Below are 20,336 nucleotides of genomic sequence, written 5' to 3' on the forward strand. Positions count from 1 at the left end.
TTTTTGACTCCTATTTTTGTGAATTTCTGTGGTGATGCCGATATATGGATTGTAGCTCAGATAATTTTAAGAAGTTCTTGGATGCTGTTAAGGAATTTTGTGTGCCACAGACTGAAGACGAATGGATTTCTAAATAAAGTAAGGAGATATTTGCTTTGTGTAGAGCTAAAATACATAACAGGTTTTTCCTTTTTGTGTTATTTTATTGTTTGGTTTAAAATTTAGTTTATTGAGATTATGTATTTTTTTGTTTGCTTCTACTGTAAAATTGGGTGCTCCTTTGACTTTTTACGTGAAAATATATCGATATGTACATGGACAAAATAAGGGAGTGTGTAAAGCATAGTTTGTGCAATTGTCCAATTTTTTTAAGTGAAAATAGGTCAATGTGTACATGGATAAAGTCAAGGGAGTGCACAATGCCATTTTTGTGCAATTCGGGGATTTTTTTTTTAAAGTGAAAATAGGTCGATGTGTACATAGATACCGAGTTTGTGCAATTTTTTGACTTGTTCTTTTGGCTTGAGTAGCGCCAATTTTTGTGCCAAAAATCGCCGCTACGCAGGCCAAAATAAGTCAAAGAATTGCACAAACTCGGTATCCATGTATCACCAAAAATCGCAAAGGGGTACTTTTAAAATATACTTTTACCAAAATTTATTTTAAATGAAGCAAATTATTTGTTTTACAAAAATAAGTTGTTTTATTTTGGAAATTATTTATAATATTTATTTGTTGTGTAATCACCAAAATGAAAGTTCTGTTGGCAAAATGTCTGCCCAACTTTCTCCACTATAGAACTTGTTTCACCATTAAGAAAAATTGCCTAGCAGCCAAACTGTTATTAGAAATTTGCCATATACAGTCAAAAGTCGTTAATCCGGACTCGTCGGGACTTCGGCGATTCCGGATTATCGATTTTTCCATATTATAGATCATCAGTTTAAATCTGATAAGATGGCATGCAGAAATTATAAAATTAAAAATATGAAACCATAATTTATGAAATAAAGAACAATTATGATCTAAAGGGTATCAAAATTTACCAAAAAAAAAAAAAAAAAAAAAAAAAAAAAGCTTAATATTTATTTGTTTACTTTATTAAACATTTCTTTCAATGTAAGTTGTTTTAAGTTGCTTCGTTTTTTATGTGGTAATACATTCTCTTTAATTCTATAAACAGACATCACTTCTATAGGAAGTGAATTATAATGACGAGGAATTTGATTTAAATCATATCAAAGATGGAGTACATCGAGATGAAATACTGCATTTAGTAAGGAATTATAAGCCAAATAAAATAAAAACATCTGCTCTGAAGATAAGGATAGTGCTGACACATCAACTTCCAATTCATTGCGGCCGGGGCATTAAAGATAAACAAAGTTTAGATAAACAAACGTTAAAGTTTAGATAAACAAAGGATATGCCTTTATCCATTTTTTGCATCAATTCCACTTTTTGTTTAACGGACTTCGAAACATACTTTTGCTTTGTAGATCCTTTACGTATTAGTAAATATATATCAGAAATTCTATTTGACATAATCGAAAGTTCAAGCTTACTTTTATAAAATTGCTGTAACAGTCTGCAAAAAAACATAAGCCGAATCCAATTTGAAGATTAAAGAACAGTGCAGTCTGCAACATTAACTGAATTAGATAATTTTATCTTAGCTTATACCGTCCGTTATACATTAAACGCACATTCGTAAACGTATTTTGCGCGCGCGCACACGGATATTCGCAGCCGTAAAGGTCTTACGCGCATGCATCAAAGCGACGCATGCGGAGAAAGTTTGTAGCTTTGAGGTCCGGATTATAGATCATTCCGGATTATGGGTGTCCGAATTAACGACTTTTGACTGTAATTTCTCTTTCCGTCACATTTTTCAGAAAAAAAATTAATTGGCACAGAAAATAAGACCAACATAGATACCACAGATGAAAGGAATAAATGCTTCAGATAAGGTTATCAGAATTAAAACCATCGTTGACATCTGGAATTTTACTTTACAGTCATTTGATTGGAAAATAATCTACTCATTTTACCAGCCTGGCAACATTTTCACCTCATGCGGCATGTTTACAAGAATTTTCTTTTAATTTTGGCTTATATACAGATTTTGAGCATGAGGTAAATTTTTGAAGAAAAATTGCACTCTCAGCTTATATGTCTGAATGTTAAAAGATTTTTTTTTTTAAATTTCAGCTTATATACAGATTTTAAATGTGGGGTAAATTTTTGAAGGAAAAATGCACTCTCAGCTTATACATGGATTGCCTTATATTCGAAAATATATGGTAACTCTTCTTACCATAGTAGCAGCAACACGTCTAGGTTGAGTAATTCCAATAACTGAATTATTTTCAGCCCAGCCAGCTTCTAAGAGATACTTAACGGGGGAAAAAAAAAAAAAAAAAAAAAAAGTTAGTAAACAGTAAACTAAATAAATCATAAAAAAATATTTAAAATATTAACTAGCCATTTTGAAACATACTTGAGGAATTTGAGTGCTCTTTCCGGAACCTGTTTCACCTAGCACAATGACAGTCTGATACTTTTCCAAGAGGTATAGAATATGATTTCTATACTAAATTCAAAATAAAAGAGTATAAAAAACCAGTATTTTTGAAGCTAATAGCAGTCAACATTTCTCATAGTTTTCTGTTAACAATGCACATTTTGTCAAATGTGTACCAAATGTGATAGTCTGTTTATATCTTATCATGAATAGCTGTGCAATAATTAATGTGCATAATGCCAAATTTGTGTAATTCTCACAAAGTCCGAGATTGTGACATCCAATATACGGAATGATCTAAAATCCGGACCTTAAAGCCACAAACTTTTTTTGTATGATTTATGCATGCATAATTGATTTTTCCTTCCATAATAAAACATGTGAAGAGTCCCAACTCTTAATTTCACTTAGGAACTAAATAAAATACCTCGTTACTGAAGAAACAATCATGTAAGAATAAATATGTGAGATTAATAATTTGGCTCCATAGGTGAGTGACTGTTTGGCATACGTCTCAAAACGAAACATTCTACATGGAAACAACATTGATTTTACACCTACTAGTATTTTATATCCCTAACGCCAACCTGGCGAATCATTATTTAATATAATTTGCTTTCACCACTGGATGTTTAGCAATAAATGACAGCTTCAGTAATGGCTCATGCACTGATGCCTAAATACTTTTTTATATTAGTAATTGAATAACAAGGGTATGGCAACCTTTTACGCTAATATTACGCTTGGCGATAAGAACAGATTTAAGTTAAATGCTCTAAGAAATGTTGAAGAGGAAAAATTTAACAAAAATTTCTTTTCATATGCTAAAAATAGATTTTGTTAATGGAACTCACAGGCCAAAGGATTACATTTAGTGCTATTTGAATTAAGAACAACTCATATACAGTCAAAAGTCTTTAATCCGGACTCGTCGGGACTTCGGCTATTCCGGATTATCGATTTTTCCGGATTATAGATCATCAGTTTAAATCTGGTAAGATGGCATGCAGAAATTATAAAATTAAAAATATGAAATCGTAATTTATAAAATAATGAGCAATTATGATCTAAAGGGTATCAAAATTTACAAAAAAAGAAGCTTAATATTTATTTGTTTACTTTATTAAACATTTCTTTCAACGCACGCATGCGTACCTTACGCATAGCCGAAATTAGAAAATTGCAACCAGAATACTATTTGATTTGTATTCGTGATATTTATAATGACGAGCAATTTGATTTAAATCATATCAAAGACGGAGTACATCGAGATTAAATACTTACTACGTTTAGTAAGGAATTATAAGCCGAATAAAATAAAAACACCTGCCCTGAAGATAACGATAGTGGTGACAGATCAACTTCCAGTTCATTGCGCGCCGCGACGTCCCCCCCCCCCGCGCGGAGCAGCGTGAAATTGATAAACAGATTTCGGAACGGTTAGATAAACAAAGGATATACCTTTATCCATTTTTTGTAGCAATTCGTTTTTTGTTTGATGGACATCGAATCATACTTTCGTTTTCTAGATCCTTTGGGAGCTCCAGTATCGGAAATTCTATTTGACATAATCGAAAGTTCAAGCTTACTTTTATAAAATTGCTCTTACAGTCTGCAAAAAATAATAAGCCGGATCCAATTCGAAGATTAAGGAACAACGCAATCATCAACATTAACTGAAATAGATAATTAGATAAATTTAGCTTATACCGTCCGTTATACATTAAACGCGCATGCGAAAACATATTCTGCGCTTGCGCAGACGCATATGCACCGTCGTAACTGTCTTGCGCGCACGCGTAAAACGCCTATGAGCATGCGTCAACGCGGCGCATGCGCAGAAAGATTTTAGCTTTGAGTTCCGGATTATAGATCATTCCGGATTATGGGTGTCCGAATTAACGACTTTTGACTGTATTATTCACATAAACCCAGAAGCAGCAGCAGAATATAGCCGCAACGGACAACAGAATTTAGACAGAATTTAGGAAAGGCCAAATTTTTGGAATTTGGAAAGCACAGAGCGTCAAAATTAAGGGATGACAATTTTTTTATAATTTAGTGAAAGCTCTGATCCAAAGTTTAGGGGCAGTGAAAATTTAGAACTTCGGAAGGTGCTTTGTAGCAGAATTTAGGACCCACAAATATTGCCACCAGGGGGTATCTAGCACCGGCCCTAGACAGAGCCTCCTCAAGTATATGTGGGAGTTTATTTATTCAGAACTCGGATTAGTCTTAAGCATGTGCAAGAAATAGATGTAGGTATAATAAATAACTAATACAATTCAGGCTTAATTCAGTACACAATAGAAGCAAGACAAAATTTAGCGAAACAACTTGGCTAACTTACCGTTTGACGCCAGTCTTATGATGCATAGCCAATAATGTATAACAGACACTAAAATTATTTTCACTGATTCTAAGGCATTACAGTTAATGTAGCAGACTGTGTTGCTCCTTAATCTCCTAATTTGATCCAGCTTATTATTTTTGGCCGACTGTTATTATTACAGCAATTTTATAAAAATTAAACCTTGAACTTTTGACTATGCCGAAAGAATTCCTAATTCTGGAGCTGCCAAAGGATCTACACAGCAAATGAATGTTTCAATGTCTATTAAACAAAAAGTTGAATTCCTGCAAAAAGTGGATAAAACTTATACAAGGAGTATGGCATTGGAACGTCAACTGTATATGACATACAAAAAAAGAAAAAGGAACATTTTGAATTTTTCTTGGATTCTGACACCCAGTTCACAATGAATAACAGAAAAATTGCTCGTTATGCTAAAAGTGACGATCATGACAAAGTGATCATTTAATGGGGCAGAGAGTGTCGCAGCGAGGGAGTGCCAATGATGGGTCTAATGCTAATGGCTCAAGCTAAAATATTTCATGAAGAAATGAACTTAAAAACTGAATGCACATATTCGACAGGTTGGTTAATTAAATTTAAAAATCACCATGGTATAAAGCAATTAAAAATTCCAGGTAAAGAGGCTTCAGCTGGTACTGAAGCTGCTGAACTATTTGCAGATGAATTCATTGAACTTATTACTAGTGAACAATTATCTCCAGAACAAATTTACAATGCTGATGAAACTGGTCTTTTTTGGTAATATGTACCACGAAATACCTTGGCAACCTCTGCAGAAAACGCTTCTACTGGTATCAAAGATTCCAAAGCACGATTAACAATTTTAGCATGTGTGAATGCTGCAGGAACGCACAAGTGCAAACTTTTCATAATTGGAAAACATACACGACTTTGAGCATTTAAAGGAGTAACAACTTTTCCAGTTATATATTGTGCAAATAAAAGAGCAGGGATGACACAAGCATTAATGAATGATTGGTTTGAAAATCCTTTTATACCTGACACTTGGCAACATTCGAATTCAGTTGGTTTCCCTGATGACTCAGAAATAGTCTAATCGCAGACAACTGTTCTCTTTCCTCCAAATTGTACGTCTGTCATTCAGCCTATGGATATAAGAATAGTTGAGTGCTGTAAACGTTTTAAGCTATTTTACTGACTGTCACGAAGTTCTGAGAAAAAGAATGGTTATCTCGAATGTTTCCATGAACAGAGTATTTCTTAATGAATTCTCAGAAAGATGAAGTAACCAGCAGTCACAAAACAAGCTCAAGTTTTTGTTCCTCTTATAGTTGTTCGAAGGGAGACATTGTTCCATTCTCTTTCATCAGTTTATAGGTGCACTGTCTCAGACCACCCGGTTTGATTCCCCAGCTGGAACCGGAAAGTTCTCACAGAGTTTTTCCCAGGCTGTATATCCAGTTTTTAATCTAGTTTATAATATCCAGTTTTAAATTAAGGTGTTCTTGCCAATTAAGAGGCGTTTCTAAAAATTACAGACAAATGAGGATCCTGGAAATTTTTCTGACACACCCAGGATAACTTGAACAAAAACATGGAATGCAGTTCCAGAAAGCAGGACAGCGAGTGATAGTGAGTTACAGCAAGTAGAGAGACAAACCTTCTTTCTTTTTCCAGCTCAGCCATGAGCAAATTTTGTTTCACTCTGCATAGAGCGATATTAGTATCTCTGCCAAGAGATTTAGCGGCCGGGTTCGTTGCTACCTTACAGGAGAGCATCCTCCTCATAACCAGCTCAGACTGGCAACCACCGGGCAAAAGAGTGGACTAATTCTAAACAGAACTGTGCAAGAACTATTCCAAACATCTTGAACTCTTTCCAAACATAATCTTAGTGATCCTGAATCAATTCTAAACAGAAACCTTATCCACACCATCAAGTTGTTGATATATATTTCCCCTCCCTCTACTGTGAAAACAATATTTTATAAGTTTACTTATTTTTTTTTTTTTTTATTTATTTATTTATTTATTTTTTTTTCCATATAGCCTAGAACCCAAATAAATTTTATTTACGCTACCTCTTGCCTTTTAAATTCGTCACAGAGTGCTTAAATGCAAATATAAAGTAGCATTTTTAAAATCCATGTTAAATTTCTTGAACAATGGCAAGACTATTCAAGAATTTTTCGAATATTTTAGCATAAAATCTGCTGTGTGGAGCATCGCAAGATCATGGGAATACTTTAAAATACTACCGATTTAATGCTTCCAAATACTCAAAAAAATGTTTGGCATATTTACGGCCAGCTACCATATTTCATAGTGAAGATGATAGCTGCGAATTTGAAGGTTTTCGTATATTGCAAAATAAAGGTGAAGTTTTCCAGTAATGGATTTTGTAAAGAAATGTGGTGAAGCAGTAGTAAATGAAGATGATATAACAGAAGTTTTTTCATTACGATGATAATGCCCCAATTATCAATCAGTTAACGAACGGCGAAATCTGTAGTATGGTTCTAGATCTAGAAAATATCACTACTGACAGTGAAGAAAATGACAGAGAGGTTATTGAAAACAAAAAAAAATTTGATTGACAAGTTAGTCAGAATTCTCGACACAGCAATTACAAGACTTCAACTTTGTAACTGAACAAGAAATTATGTGTTTTTATAGAATTAAAGAGAAAGTATTAGCACAAGAAATGAAGCAACTTAAACAACTTACATAGAAAGAAATGTTTAATAAAGTAAACAAATAAATATTAAGCTTTTTTTTTTTTTTTTTTTTTTTTGTAAATTTTGATACCCTTTAGATCATAAACGCTCTTTATTTCATAAATTATGATTTTATATTCTTAATTGTATAATTTCTATATGGCATTTTACTCAATTTAAATTGATGATCTAATATACGGAAAAATCCGGAATCGCCGAAGTCCTGATGAGTCCGGATCTCAGACTTTGTACTGTAGTACATTACTGAAACTTTACATATCATTAAGCTTATCGCTATTTAGTTAGATTTCATGCCAAAGTACATAATTGGCCCTAATTGATGTTTCATTAACAGAAAAGTCTCACATTTCTTATACAAAGAGAATAATTCTTTAAAAATCATTTACATTGTGAATATAATAAAAGCAATTGCTTAATCACATTCACAGGAACAAATTAAATAATTTAATAATAATACAAAATAAATTTGAAGAAACTCAAAGTATGATAAACAAATACATATAATTAAATTTTGATAATTGCATTGAAATACATAGTTTTAAATGCATAATTATGTGCGATATTAAATTAACCCTCCGAGCAGCATGATTGGCTTTATCCAATCATTAGTTTTTGTCTTTTGGTAGATATATATATATATATATAAAATCTTATAATTTAAGATATTTTGCTTTCTTACTTTCTTTAATAATATAAATGTCATCTTAATAAATGGAAGTTTATGAAACTAGAGATTAAATAACTAATTATACAAATTTAGCTAATAAAGGCAGTTTAAATATAGGTCTTAAATCTTGCACTGTTCAGAGGGTTAAGACATTAAATCTAAATTTCAACAATTGAAAAAATTATTTTTCTCTCTCATTTACATAGTAAAAAATATAAATTACCTTAAGATTATTTTAAATTCATTATCTTGCCAAGAAACTGAAGGCAAATAAATTTACAATCAAAAAGTTACCTTAAAAATTGGAAGTTTCTGTCTTTGTTGTTCAAATGACAGAAGAGAATCCGGATTATACACAACTGGTTGTTCAAGTTCATTTATGTCTTTTCTTTCTTCAAATACCTCAGAAATAGCATCAGCTAAAAACACATTTGTACCGATATAAAATTGTTATGCATCATGAAATAAGAAATATGAATTTATGGATATACTTTTCAGCAGTTATGAATATTGATGAAAAGATGAAATGAATTTTTAATTTTTAAAAATCATACAATTTTGCTTAAAGCAAAATACAATATTAACCCTTTCCGGCACAGTGTACCCAAAAAATTTCCTCTGTACACACAGAAAAACTTAATGGAAAAGTTCTGTTTGCAGGTTAAGTTTAACCTTCTTTATTTATACTAGATGGCAGCACAATAAAAAACAGACCATACGTTTTAACCATGTTTAGTTTTTAAGGACTCTCATTCTTCAAAAAAACATTCTAGTTTTTTTTAGGCTATAAAAGGAATTATTTGAAAAGAAATTTCTATGTTATTTACTTGGCTGTATGCTGATCTTTTTATTCTATATCTTTATATAAATAAATATAATATTTTATAATTTTTTTAATATAAATGGAGTGGCGTATTTAATTATGGCAAAGCACACTAGGGCTATCTGCCTAAGGGGAGGGATGCCTTTCGTGGAGGACTTTCTAAGGGAAACTGGCTCGTTAATATAAATGGAATGTATCGAGCAGTGCATTAAACAAGGAACAGAGGCCATTATCAGCAACTACCAAAGCAGCCCTAAACCACTGATGGATGTACAACAGTCAGTTTTAAGTGGATTTGCCTAACAGATGGAAATGTTTCTATTACAGAAAGGTGTGGGTCTTCTAGTTTTGTGTAACATAAGAAAATTAGAAATGTAACAGTAACAGTAAAAACCATAATTTTAGTAATGCTATTATAAAATTTATGATGTTAAAATATAAGTTATAATATTGAAAAGTAGTTATGCTTTGAAATTTTTTTGATTATTCGAAATAAGTAATGCGTGTCCAGAATTTTTTCAATAGTGATATTGTGTGCAAAACCTTCTCTAAAAAAAAAAAAAAAAATCTATGTGTGTAAAGCACAAAGACTTTTGAAATGAAAATTTTAAAAGGACTCTAAAATATTATCAAAGTTTATATTTTGCAATTATGTAAATAATTATCTTGGTCAAACTTTCAGGATTTGTATTTTTCAAATTATTTCTCTTCATTTGCTAATGCTTTAGCACTTTTCCTCTAAAAAAGCTTTTCTCTTACCAAACCATTTTCTTCTTAAAGAGGAGGATATGTAAAATATAAAATATCTATCTTTCAAATAATAATTTAATAATAGCCCCTTAACTTCCATCTTCATTCTAAAAATAACAAAGCAATAATTTTTCTAACTCCCTGCAGTTCTTATTGATGAAAGCTGAACCCAACATCTGAACATAACCTGTCATGTGATTTGAAATGGTATAAAAGGTAACTGCATTGCAACTCCATCTCTCCTCTTGTCTGCTTCTTTTTGCTGCATCACACACAGAGTTCACTTTTCTAATTTTGTCCATTGTTTAAGAAGATGTAAGCTGTATAAAATTGTGGGATGCACAGTGCACCCACAGTGATGATGTACATTATCAAGAAATAAAGTTATATTTCTAAATCAGTGGCCACGTTTGTCTTCAAGAGTCATCTTTCTAACTACGCATTTAAGGCTCTCCAACGACAATCCATTGCAACTTTCCACCAAGTCATCTTATTGCATACATGAACATGAACACATCCATCCATACGTACATACATTTTTGGATCCAATCCTGATGACAGAACAGTACCAAATATTTAATTAGTGGGGGATGAAGAAATAACTCCACCTTCTTTTCAAAATGCTTTTTACTTCATTGACATCCTCAGATATTTCATTGTGTGTAATAATACTAGAGAGAAAACATTTCAAGAGCTGAATTTAATTTATAACACTTTGCTTAGAAAGCATAACTAAGAAACCTCTTTTTAAAGCTCCACAGCGATTGCAAAGAATGCTGTTAAATTTACAAAAATATGATCTAGATGTACGATACAAAAAGGGGAAAGACTTTAGCAGTAAATAGCAGACACTTTGAGTAGAGCATGTTTGAATACAACAGAAGAAGATAATGATGAAGATACAGAAATTTGTACACTGATTCCAGCATCTGATGACAAAATTTATGAAATGAAGAAAGAAAGTGAATGTGATGCTACACTACAGTGCTTAAAGAAATATATTCTGAGAGGCTGGCCAGAAAGAAAACATCAGGTAGAACCTCAAGTCAAAGTATTTTGGGACTACAGAGATGAGTTGACAATGGAAAATGACTTATTTCTCAAAGGAGGAAGGGTAATTATTCCTTTATCTATGCAAAAGGAAATGTTAAATTTAATTCATGAGGGTCATTTTGGTATAGAAAAATGTAAGAAAAGAGCTAGAGATGTTTTGTTTTGGCCACTTATGAACAAGCAGATAGAAGATAAAATTTCAAAATGTTCTATATGTAATGAATACTACTAATGTTCTATATGTAATGAATACGTTCTATATGTAAATAAGAGAGCCTATGATATTCCCAATTTACCTTGGTATAAAGTTGCGATAGATTTATTTGAGATTAACAAAGATGTATATTTATTAATTGTAGATTACTATTCCAACTTTTTTTAAATCTCCAAACTACCGGATACTCGAAGTCAGACAGTAATATGTTACATGAAATCTCATTTTGCAAGATACGGTATACCATTGATAGTGATATCTGATAATGGACCTCAGTTTGCAAGTAAAGAATTTGCAAAGAAATACCAATTTAAACATATAACAAGCAGTCCATACCATCCACAGTCAAACGGATTAGCAGAGCCTTCAGTACAAACGGCGAAGAAATTGTTAAAGAAAGCTCAAGCAAATCATGCTGATCCTTATTTATCATTGTTAGCTCATAGGAACATTCCAACTAATGAGATGCTAGGATCACCAGCTCAACGACTTATGAGTAGAAGAACAAGAACGATTCTTCCTACATCTGAAGAATTACTTAAACCTCAAGTTGTGAAAAATGTAAAAGAAAAAAATCAACCAAGAAAGAACTAAACAGAAGTCATATTATGATCGTCATACAAAAACATTACCATCGCTAAATAAAGGAGATTGTGTTCGGGTATATCAAGATGATCGCTGGAAACCAGCAGTTGTAGAAGAAGTGCATAAGACGCCTAGATCATATATACTTAGGTGGATCAGTATTGAGAAGAAATAGAAAAGATATTAGAGAAAACAGTTCAGCTGTTGAAGAGAATATCAGAGGAACAGAACAAGGAGTTAATACACAGAAAACAGATGTAAAAGGATATGATTCCAGATATTCTCAAGGGCAAAGTTTAGAAGATCAACTACCAAACTCTGCTAACTCAGAAACAAGGAACGGTGAGCTAAGAACTAGAAGTGGGAGAGTAATTAGAAAGCCGGCCAGGTATTTGGACTGATTTTAGACTGTTAAAACTTTTGAACTCTTTAAAAAAAATGGAAGATGTAATATTTAATAATTTGTAAATGGTAACATTTAATATTTAGTAACTTGTAATTGGCAACACTTTGGATACAGATATAAAAAATAGAACTATGCTGGTATTGCAGTTCTCTGTGATTATACATTCTAAGATTGTAAATAAATAGTTTCTAAAAGCTAAAAGTGTACCCTTATAATAATATAAATACGAGCAAGTTTCTCTTAAAAAGTTCTCCGCAAAGGTAGTCCTTATGTACTTTGCATATTCACTCTAATCTAAAGTAAGAAATATTTTAACTAAATCTCTTAAAAAAGAAAGTGGGTTACTTGAACAACACAAATGTGTTACACGTAAAAACATGATGGGAAGAAAGGACTAAGGTAATAAATTTTAGGAATAATCTCAAAAATTTACATAAAAGAGATGTGAAAAATTTCAGTGTTGAAAAGTAATATGCCATTTGTAAATTAATAATAACTAAGAAACTTATTATATAAAACTATAACCTTGTTATGGAAGTACATTATTTGTAATGTGATACAAGATATGGAAGTAATTAAATTGTGAAATTAATTTTGAAAAATAGCATAACATGTTGCAAAGTACTGCAATAAATGAAAAAAAAAAAAAAAAATTCTTTCTCACATTATCTTTTAAAAGCAACAAAAGTTGAATTATATCTAACAAATAAAACTGACACTCTAAATTAAAATTTTTAAGCAGCGAGTCAAAAATGAGAGTAAACATTTGCTCACGGTCTTGCTTCTGCACACTTGATAATGAAAATAAAACTGAACTGATGATCAATTCATAATTTCATTTTGTTCATAGCTTTAAAATTACATTTTTTTTGATATCATTCACATTAATATACAATAAACAGTGCTTACCTGCAAATTTAGTAGTGACGAGATGTTCAGCTAACAGAAAGTATATTACTAAAAAAATGGGCTGATCTTTAGAATATGATAACTGGTAGTTTGGCGACATTTTGGAGGCGATAAAGGTTACTACCTGGGACTTTGGTAATAATGTGAGCACTACTCAGTTCCGATTACGCATTATTTTGTGTGAGGGAAATGAGAGATCATGGGATATGTCATGTGATATTAATGGACGAATTACAGTTCTTTAATCAGAAAAGGGGGGAAATCTGGAAATTTTGTATTTAGCTTTATTCTGTGTTGTTAGAAACAGTGTTGGTTAATTTTTGGATCCCATGGCCCTAACTAAAGTGAATTCGAAATGGGTATTTAGTGGGATTGAAAGGGGTAGTAATAAGCGTTTTTTTAAGGTTGTGTGATATAAAAGTAAAGATGTTTTATTAAGTTATTTATTTTACCTGGTACCTTGCTGTGAACAACTATAAGTATGATTTTAAAGATCCTGAAACAGGCGCACATACGCTTGCTTTTTATTTAGCGGAAGAAATAAGAAAAGTTTATCGGCCACGTAATCAAGATCCTGAAGAAGATTAGGTAAGTTAGTATTTTTAATTATTTGAGGATATTATTTTTATGGTATTATTGGAAAATTGTTATTAGCAATGATTCAGTTTAAAGTAATTAGGATTGTAAGCTAATTTTTATTAATTTAATGTATGTGCTTATTTATATTTAAGTAGTGTTTTTGAATTTAATTATATTTTAATTAAATGATAGTTATTTTGTGAATTATATGTTTGTAGGAATTTGGTATGCGTTTCAGTGGAAGTAAAGGTGCATGGAAATAATTTAAATATTTGACACTAAGTATTTGTAATGTTTGAGGTATGAATTCGTTGGTGACGTTTATAATATAATAGATAATTTAGAGGTAAAAGTTTTTGGATATTTTATTTATTTTATACGTGGAAATGTTCATATTTGGAAAGGGTATATACTTTTTTGTTATTAGGTAATTTCATATATGTTCTTTTTAACGGGTTTAAAGATTCAGAAAATTGTCATGCATTTTCGTGAAATTTTTCTAATTTATGAGAAAAAAGCAGTGTACATGGATATGGTGAAGAGTGTGCGCAATGCCATTTTTGTGCAATTCTGGGATTTTCTTTTTAAGTAAAAATAAGTCGACGTATACATGGTTTAGTGATATTTTAATTAAATGATAGTTATTTTGTGAATTTTATGTTTGTAGGAATTTGGTATACGTTTTAGTTGAAGTAAACGTGCATGGAAATAATTTAAATATTTGACACTAAGTATTTGTAATGCTTGCGGTATGAATTTGTTGGTGACGTTTATAATATAATAGATGATTTAGAGGTAAAAGTTTTTGGATATTTTATTTATTTTATATGTGGAAATGTTCATATTTGGAAAGGGTATATACTTTTCCGCGATCAGGTAATTTCATATGTGTTCTTTTTACCAGGTTTAAAGATTCAGAAAATTGTCATGTATTTTCGTGAAATTTTTCTAATTTATGAGAAAAAAGCAGTGTACATGGATATAGTGAAGAGTGTGCGCAATGCCATTTTTGTGTAATTCTGGGATGTTTTTTTAAGTAAAAATAAGTCGACGTGTACATGGTTTATTTGTATGTGTTATTTTGAAAAACGCGTAAGGAGTATGGTATTGTGCACTTTTTCCCAATTTTGCAGTGAATATTTGTCATGATTAAGCAGTTTTGTTACATAAAATTTCTAGCATAAGTGTAATTCGGCTAGTAGATTGTTGGAAGAAGTGTTCAGTAGATAAAAAAGAAAAGAAACATGTCTTTACTTCGTGAAGACAAAATGGCAGCGGGAAAAAAAATAGAGGGTTGTTGCAGGAGAGTTGGTCGCCAAATTTTCACCAAAAAATCGCCAAGTTACCATAATGTAAAGATCAACCAATAAATGGTCATAAAAATCCTCAATAGAAAAAAATGGGTACTTTTCCGTTTTGCCGGCGCAGGCGATAAAGTCGCCAATAATGGTACAACGGAATATCCTCGCTAGTAACCTTTTAATCCTCATTTTCAAAACAAGTCGCAGCCATTTTTATCAGATCGAATGTTTCTTTCAATACTGTTACATAAACTTTTTACCTAGATAGTTCAGTTTTCTGCCCTAAGGCCATTCGCAGACGGTAATTAAGTCAATTAGGATGCAATCACAAGGCTCATCCGATGGTGAAAATATAGAAAATTCAAAGTCAAGACTTAATTCGTCAACTCTAATGAGAATGCACTAGCGAAGTAAAGCACTGCGGTTTTACATAATTTCTGAGTAAGCTATTCGTACGAATTGAAATAATTCTTGCATTTAAACTTGTATTCCAGATTAAGATTTAACTTGAAATTAATGTAGATAATGACTGAGAGAATTTAAATTTTTGTAACGTAGTTTACTTGAGATGAGATCATTTTGGGTCACGTGATATGAACCGGCGAATCAGGATGTTGTACCATGAAAGCATAGTAAATTCTTGAATTAATGTCTTTTTACAAATTTATTGTCTTTATTTATAGGCTTTTTACAAAATTTTAAACGACATAAAATGTTTATACCTTTCAAAACAAAAAATTCTTAGAACTAACATTTGTCAACATTTTTTTATGTGTATACTGTGTGTTGTCGCCAATAAAGTCTGCTTGGCGAGATTTGCGCCGGCGAAACGGAAAAGTACCAAAAAATGCTATACTCTTTAGTCGGCCTCTCTTGATAACATTAGATATTGTAGAATGTGTAAGCATTCATATAATTCAATGATTTCTTAGTATTACACTTAGAAAAACACGTCATGAACCACCAATATTTTTAATAAAAAGAAATAACTAAAATTGCAAGCTATATCCATAAAAATAACTTATAACAAAAGGTTTATTGAAATATTTAACAATGAATTGGTGGGGAGCAAGGTAAGAGTGTAGGAATACCTCACATTAAAGAATTGCATGAGCAAAGTAAAAAAAAAGAAAAATGTCAGGGTGGGAAAGACAGAATTTTATTTTGATCACATTAAATATTTACTGTGACATATATGTGACATCCGTGTAACATTCAAATCCACATCCCTCTGTAAAATTATACCACAGTCACAAATGTAATGTGATGAAAATGTAATATTGAGACATCACTGTAATGTTACAGCAGATAAGTGTGCTGTGTGAGATGTGTATTTATCCATATTATTGCAAAAAGCATGCACTTTCTTTTAACAAAATACATAAATATTTATGAAATTATTTATAAATGTATTTGGAAGGGAAGGATTTATTCATTCATAAACTCCAGTGAATGTTATTGTGAAGAAATCTAGTTATTAGATATATTTAAATTTATAATAATTGTTGTTGCTGTCTTGTCTATATTACATGGATCAATAATTGCTCGAAAAGAAGTTGAACTTCTATTTTTCACCTCAAATTTTGAGGAAGAGCACCCTGGAATGGAATCTGGAGGTCTCCCCCCCCCCAATGAACAGGAGAAGACTTTCAGCTCGCCGCATATTTAGAGTGCCACTATGCCGCACCAACACCATACATTTACAAGCATCCATGTCTTACCCAGGATCTCGAGCCCTTCGGTACCATAGTAGGCTCCCCTAACTACTATACCATCTGGGCATCTTTTATAATGATTATATATATTATTTAAATATATAATAACTTTAACATTTAATTGTAAACATAAACTGAAATTTTGTTGACAAAATAGTGTATTTATAAAACTATTTAAGCAAGAACTGTTTGTAATGGAAAACAGTTATTTAAAAAAATATTGGTTAATCTTTGGATTATGGTAACTTGGCGATTTTTTGGCGAAAATTTGGTGACCAATCCTGCTATAGCAACCTGCTAGTTTTTGTTTGTTTGTTTGGTTGGTTGGTTTATTTAATTACGGCAAAGCACACTAAGGCTATCTGGCTAAAGGGAGGGATGCCTTCGTGGAGGACTTTAGTTTTTGTTTGGACGGCATTTTGTTTTCACGAAATAAAGTCTTTTTTTTTTTTTTTAACTCAACATTTTGGTTAATCTTTGGATTATGGTAACTTGGTGATTTTTTGGCGAAAATTTGACGACCAACTCTGCTACAGCAACCCTCTTATTTTGTTTCCGCCGCCATTTTTCTTCACGGAGTAAAGACATGTTTCTTTTCATTTACTCAACACTTTTTCCAACAATCTGCTAGCCGAATTACACTTATGCTAAAAATTTTATGGAACAAAACTGCTTAATCATGACAAATATTAACTGCAAAATTGGAAAAAAGTGCAGAATCGCAAACACCTTGACGCGTTTTTCAGAATCGCACATACACAGTAACCATGTACACGTCGACTTATTTTTACTTAAAAAAACATCCCAGAATTGCACAAAAATGGCATTGCACACACTCATGACTTTATCCATCTACACTGCTATTTTCTCATAAATTACAAAAATTTGCACGAAAATGCAAGAAAATTTTCTGAATATTTAAATTCCGTAAAAAGCACACATATGAAATTACCTGATCGCGAAAAAGTATATACCCTTTCCAAGGATGAACATTTCCACGTATAAAATAAATAAAATATCCAAAAACTTTTACCTCTAAATTATCTATTATAAACGTCACCAACGAATTTATAATGCAAACATTAAAAATGATTGCAAATACTTAGTGTCAAATATTTAAATTATTTCCATGACGTTTACTTCCACTGAAACGTATACCAAATTGCTACAAACATATAATTCACAAAATAACTATTATTTAATTAAAATATAATTAAACCATGTACACGTTGACTTATTTTTACTTAAAAAAAATCCCAGAATTGCACAAAAATGACATTGCGCAAACTCTTCACTATATCCATGTACACTGCTTTTTTCTCATAAATTAGAAAAATTTCACGAAAATGCATGAAAATTTTGTGAATCTTTAAATTCGGTAAAAAGGACATACAGTCAAAAGTCGTTAATTCGGACACCCATAATCCGGACCTCAAAGCTAAAAACTTTCTGTGCATGCGCCGCATTGGCACATGCGCACAGGCGTTTTACGCGTGACCTTGACTACTGCGCATATGCGTGTGCGCAAGTGCAGAACACGTTTTCGCCTGCGCGTTTAATGTATAACGGATGGTGTAAGCTAAAATTATCTAATTATATATTTCAGTTAATGTTAATGATTGCGTTGTTCCTTTGAATTGGATCCCGCTTATTATTTTTTGCAGACTGTAAGAGCAATTTTATAAAAGTAAACTTGAACTTTCGATTATGTCAAATAGAATTTCCGATGCTGGAACTTCCAAAGGATCTACAAAACAAAATTATGTTTCGATGTCCAACAAACAAAAAGTGGAATTGCTGCAAAAAATGGATAAAGACATGAAGAATGTGACAGAGAGGTTAGTGAAAACGAAAAAATTTCAATTGACAAGTTAGTCGGCATTCTCGGCACAGCAATTAACGGGACTTGAACAGCGGAACTTTGTAACTGAACAAGAAATTATGTCTGTTTATAGTCTGTTTATAGAATTAAAGAGAAAGTATTATCACATAAAACGAAGCAACTTAAACAACTTGCATTGAAAGAAATGTTTAATAAAGTAAACAAATAAATATTAAGCTTTTTTTTTTTTTTTTTTTGGGTAAATTTTGATACCCTTTAGATCATAATTATTCTTCATTTCATAAATTATGGTTTCATATTTTTAATTTTAGAATTTCTGCATGCCATCTTACGCGATTTAAACTGATGATCGATAATCCGGAAAAATCGATAATCCGGAATCGCCGAAGTCCCAACGAGTCCGGATTAACGACTTTGGACTGTATATGAAATTACCTGATCGCGAAAAAGTAAATACCTTTTCCAAGGATGAACATTTCCACGTATAAAATATCCAAAAACTTTTACCTCTAAATTATCTATTCTAAACGTCACCAACGAATTTATAACGCAAACATTAAAAATGGTTGCAAATACTTAGTGTCAAATATTTAAATTATTTCCATGCACATTTACTTCTACTCAAACATATTCCAAAATACTACAAACATATAACTCGCAAAATCAAGATCATTAAATTAAAATATAATTAAATTAAAAAAACACTACTTAAAATATAAATAAGCACATATGTTAAATTAATAAAAATTAGCTTACAATCCTAATTACTTTAAACTAAATCATTGCTAATAACAATTTTCCAATAATACCATATTAATTTATTTACTCCTTACATTTAGAACAATGCATAAAAAAAATATCCTCAAATAATTAAAAATACTAACTTACCTAATCTTCTTCAGAATCTTGATTATGTGGCGGATAAACTTTTCTTATAGATTCAATAAAATTATTGAATGATTTTTTCTGCGAAATTTTCTGCCATACTTCCTCCACTAAATAAAAAGCAAAATTCTCTTTACGATAATGCTTTGGAATGGCGCTTTTTATAGCACTCCACGTGCCCTCTATTGTATTCGTATGTGTGCCTGTTTCAGGATCTTTAAAATGATACTTTTGGTTCACAGCAAGATGTTGAAAACCTTCATCCTCCAAACATGCATATGACTTCCAGCAATCAGATATGATTATTGTACCAGGTAGAATATACTGCTTAATAAAACTTAATAAGCAATCTTTACTTCTATCTCGCACAACCTTAAAAAAACACTTATTACTACCCCTTTCAATCCCACTAAATACCCATTTCGAAGTCACTTTACCGTGGGATTCAAAAATTATTTAACACTGTTCCACACAACACAGAATGGAGCTAAATACAAAATGCTATAAAGTACTGCAGATATTTTTCCAGATTTCCCCCCTTTTCCGATTAAAGAACTGTGATTCGTCCATAAATGACACATGACATATCTCATGATCTCTCATTTCCCTCACACAAAATAATGCGTAATTGGAGCTGAGTACTTCTCACATTATTCCCAAAGTCCTAGGTAGTAACCTTTATCGCCTACCAAAATGTCGCCAAACTACCTGTTACCATATTCCAAAGATTAGCCAACATTTTTTTCCAACAATCTGCTAGCCGAATTATGCTTATGCTAGAACTTTTATGGAACAAAAGTGCTTAATCATGACGAAGATTAGGTGCAAAATTGCGAGAAATCAGAACCGCAAACTGCTTGCCGCGTTTTTAAGAATTGCACATACACGTCATCCATGAACACGTCGACCTATTTTCACTTAAAAAAACATCCCAGAATTGCACAAAAATGGCATTGCGCACACTCGACTTTATCCATGTACACTGCTAAAGTCCTAGCTAGTAACC

The 20,336-nt window shown here is 31.7% G+C and overlaps 1 protein-coding gene across 6 annotated transcripts in view; it reads right to left on the reverse strand.

Annotated features, from left to right (window-relative positions):
* Positions 1 to 20,336, reverse strand: part of LOC118202617 (putative ATP-dependent RNA helicase DHX35) — a 109,298-nt gene that overhangs the window by 85,767 nt on the left and 3,195 nt on the right. For 2 of the 6 annotated variants that reach the window (XM_085827563.1, XM_085827546.1), the window contains exons 2-4: positions 8,562 to 8,686; positions 2,501 to 2,593; positions 2,318 to 2,395 (exon numbers count right to left, since the gene is read on the reverse strand). In XM_085827563.1, the coding sequence (XP_085683689.1) occupies positions 2,318 to 2,395; positions 2,501 to 2,593; positions 8,562 to 8,686 (296 nt within the window). The remainder of the gene's footprint in view (positions 1 to 2,317; positions 2,396 to 2,500; positions 2,594 to 8,561; positions 8,687 to 20,336) is intronic. The other 4 variants (XM_085827578.1, XM_085827552.1, XM_085827584.1 and 1 more) reach the window with 2 other exon arrangements.

The sequence above is a fragment of the Stegodyphus dumicola genome, chromosome 1 (genome assembly GCF_044657685.1).
Source record: "Stegodyphus dumicola isolate Sdum_Otavi_A_Nest chromosome 1, ASM4465768v1".
NCBI lineage: Eukaryota > Metazoa > Arthropoda > Arachnida > Araneae > Eresidae > Stegodyphus > Stegodyphus dumicola.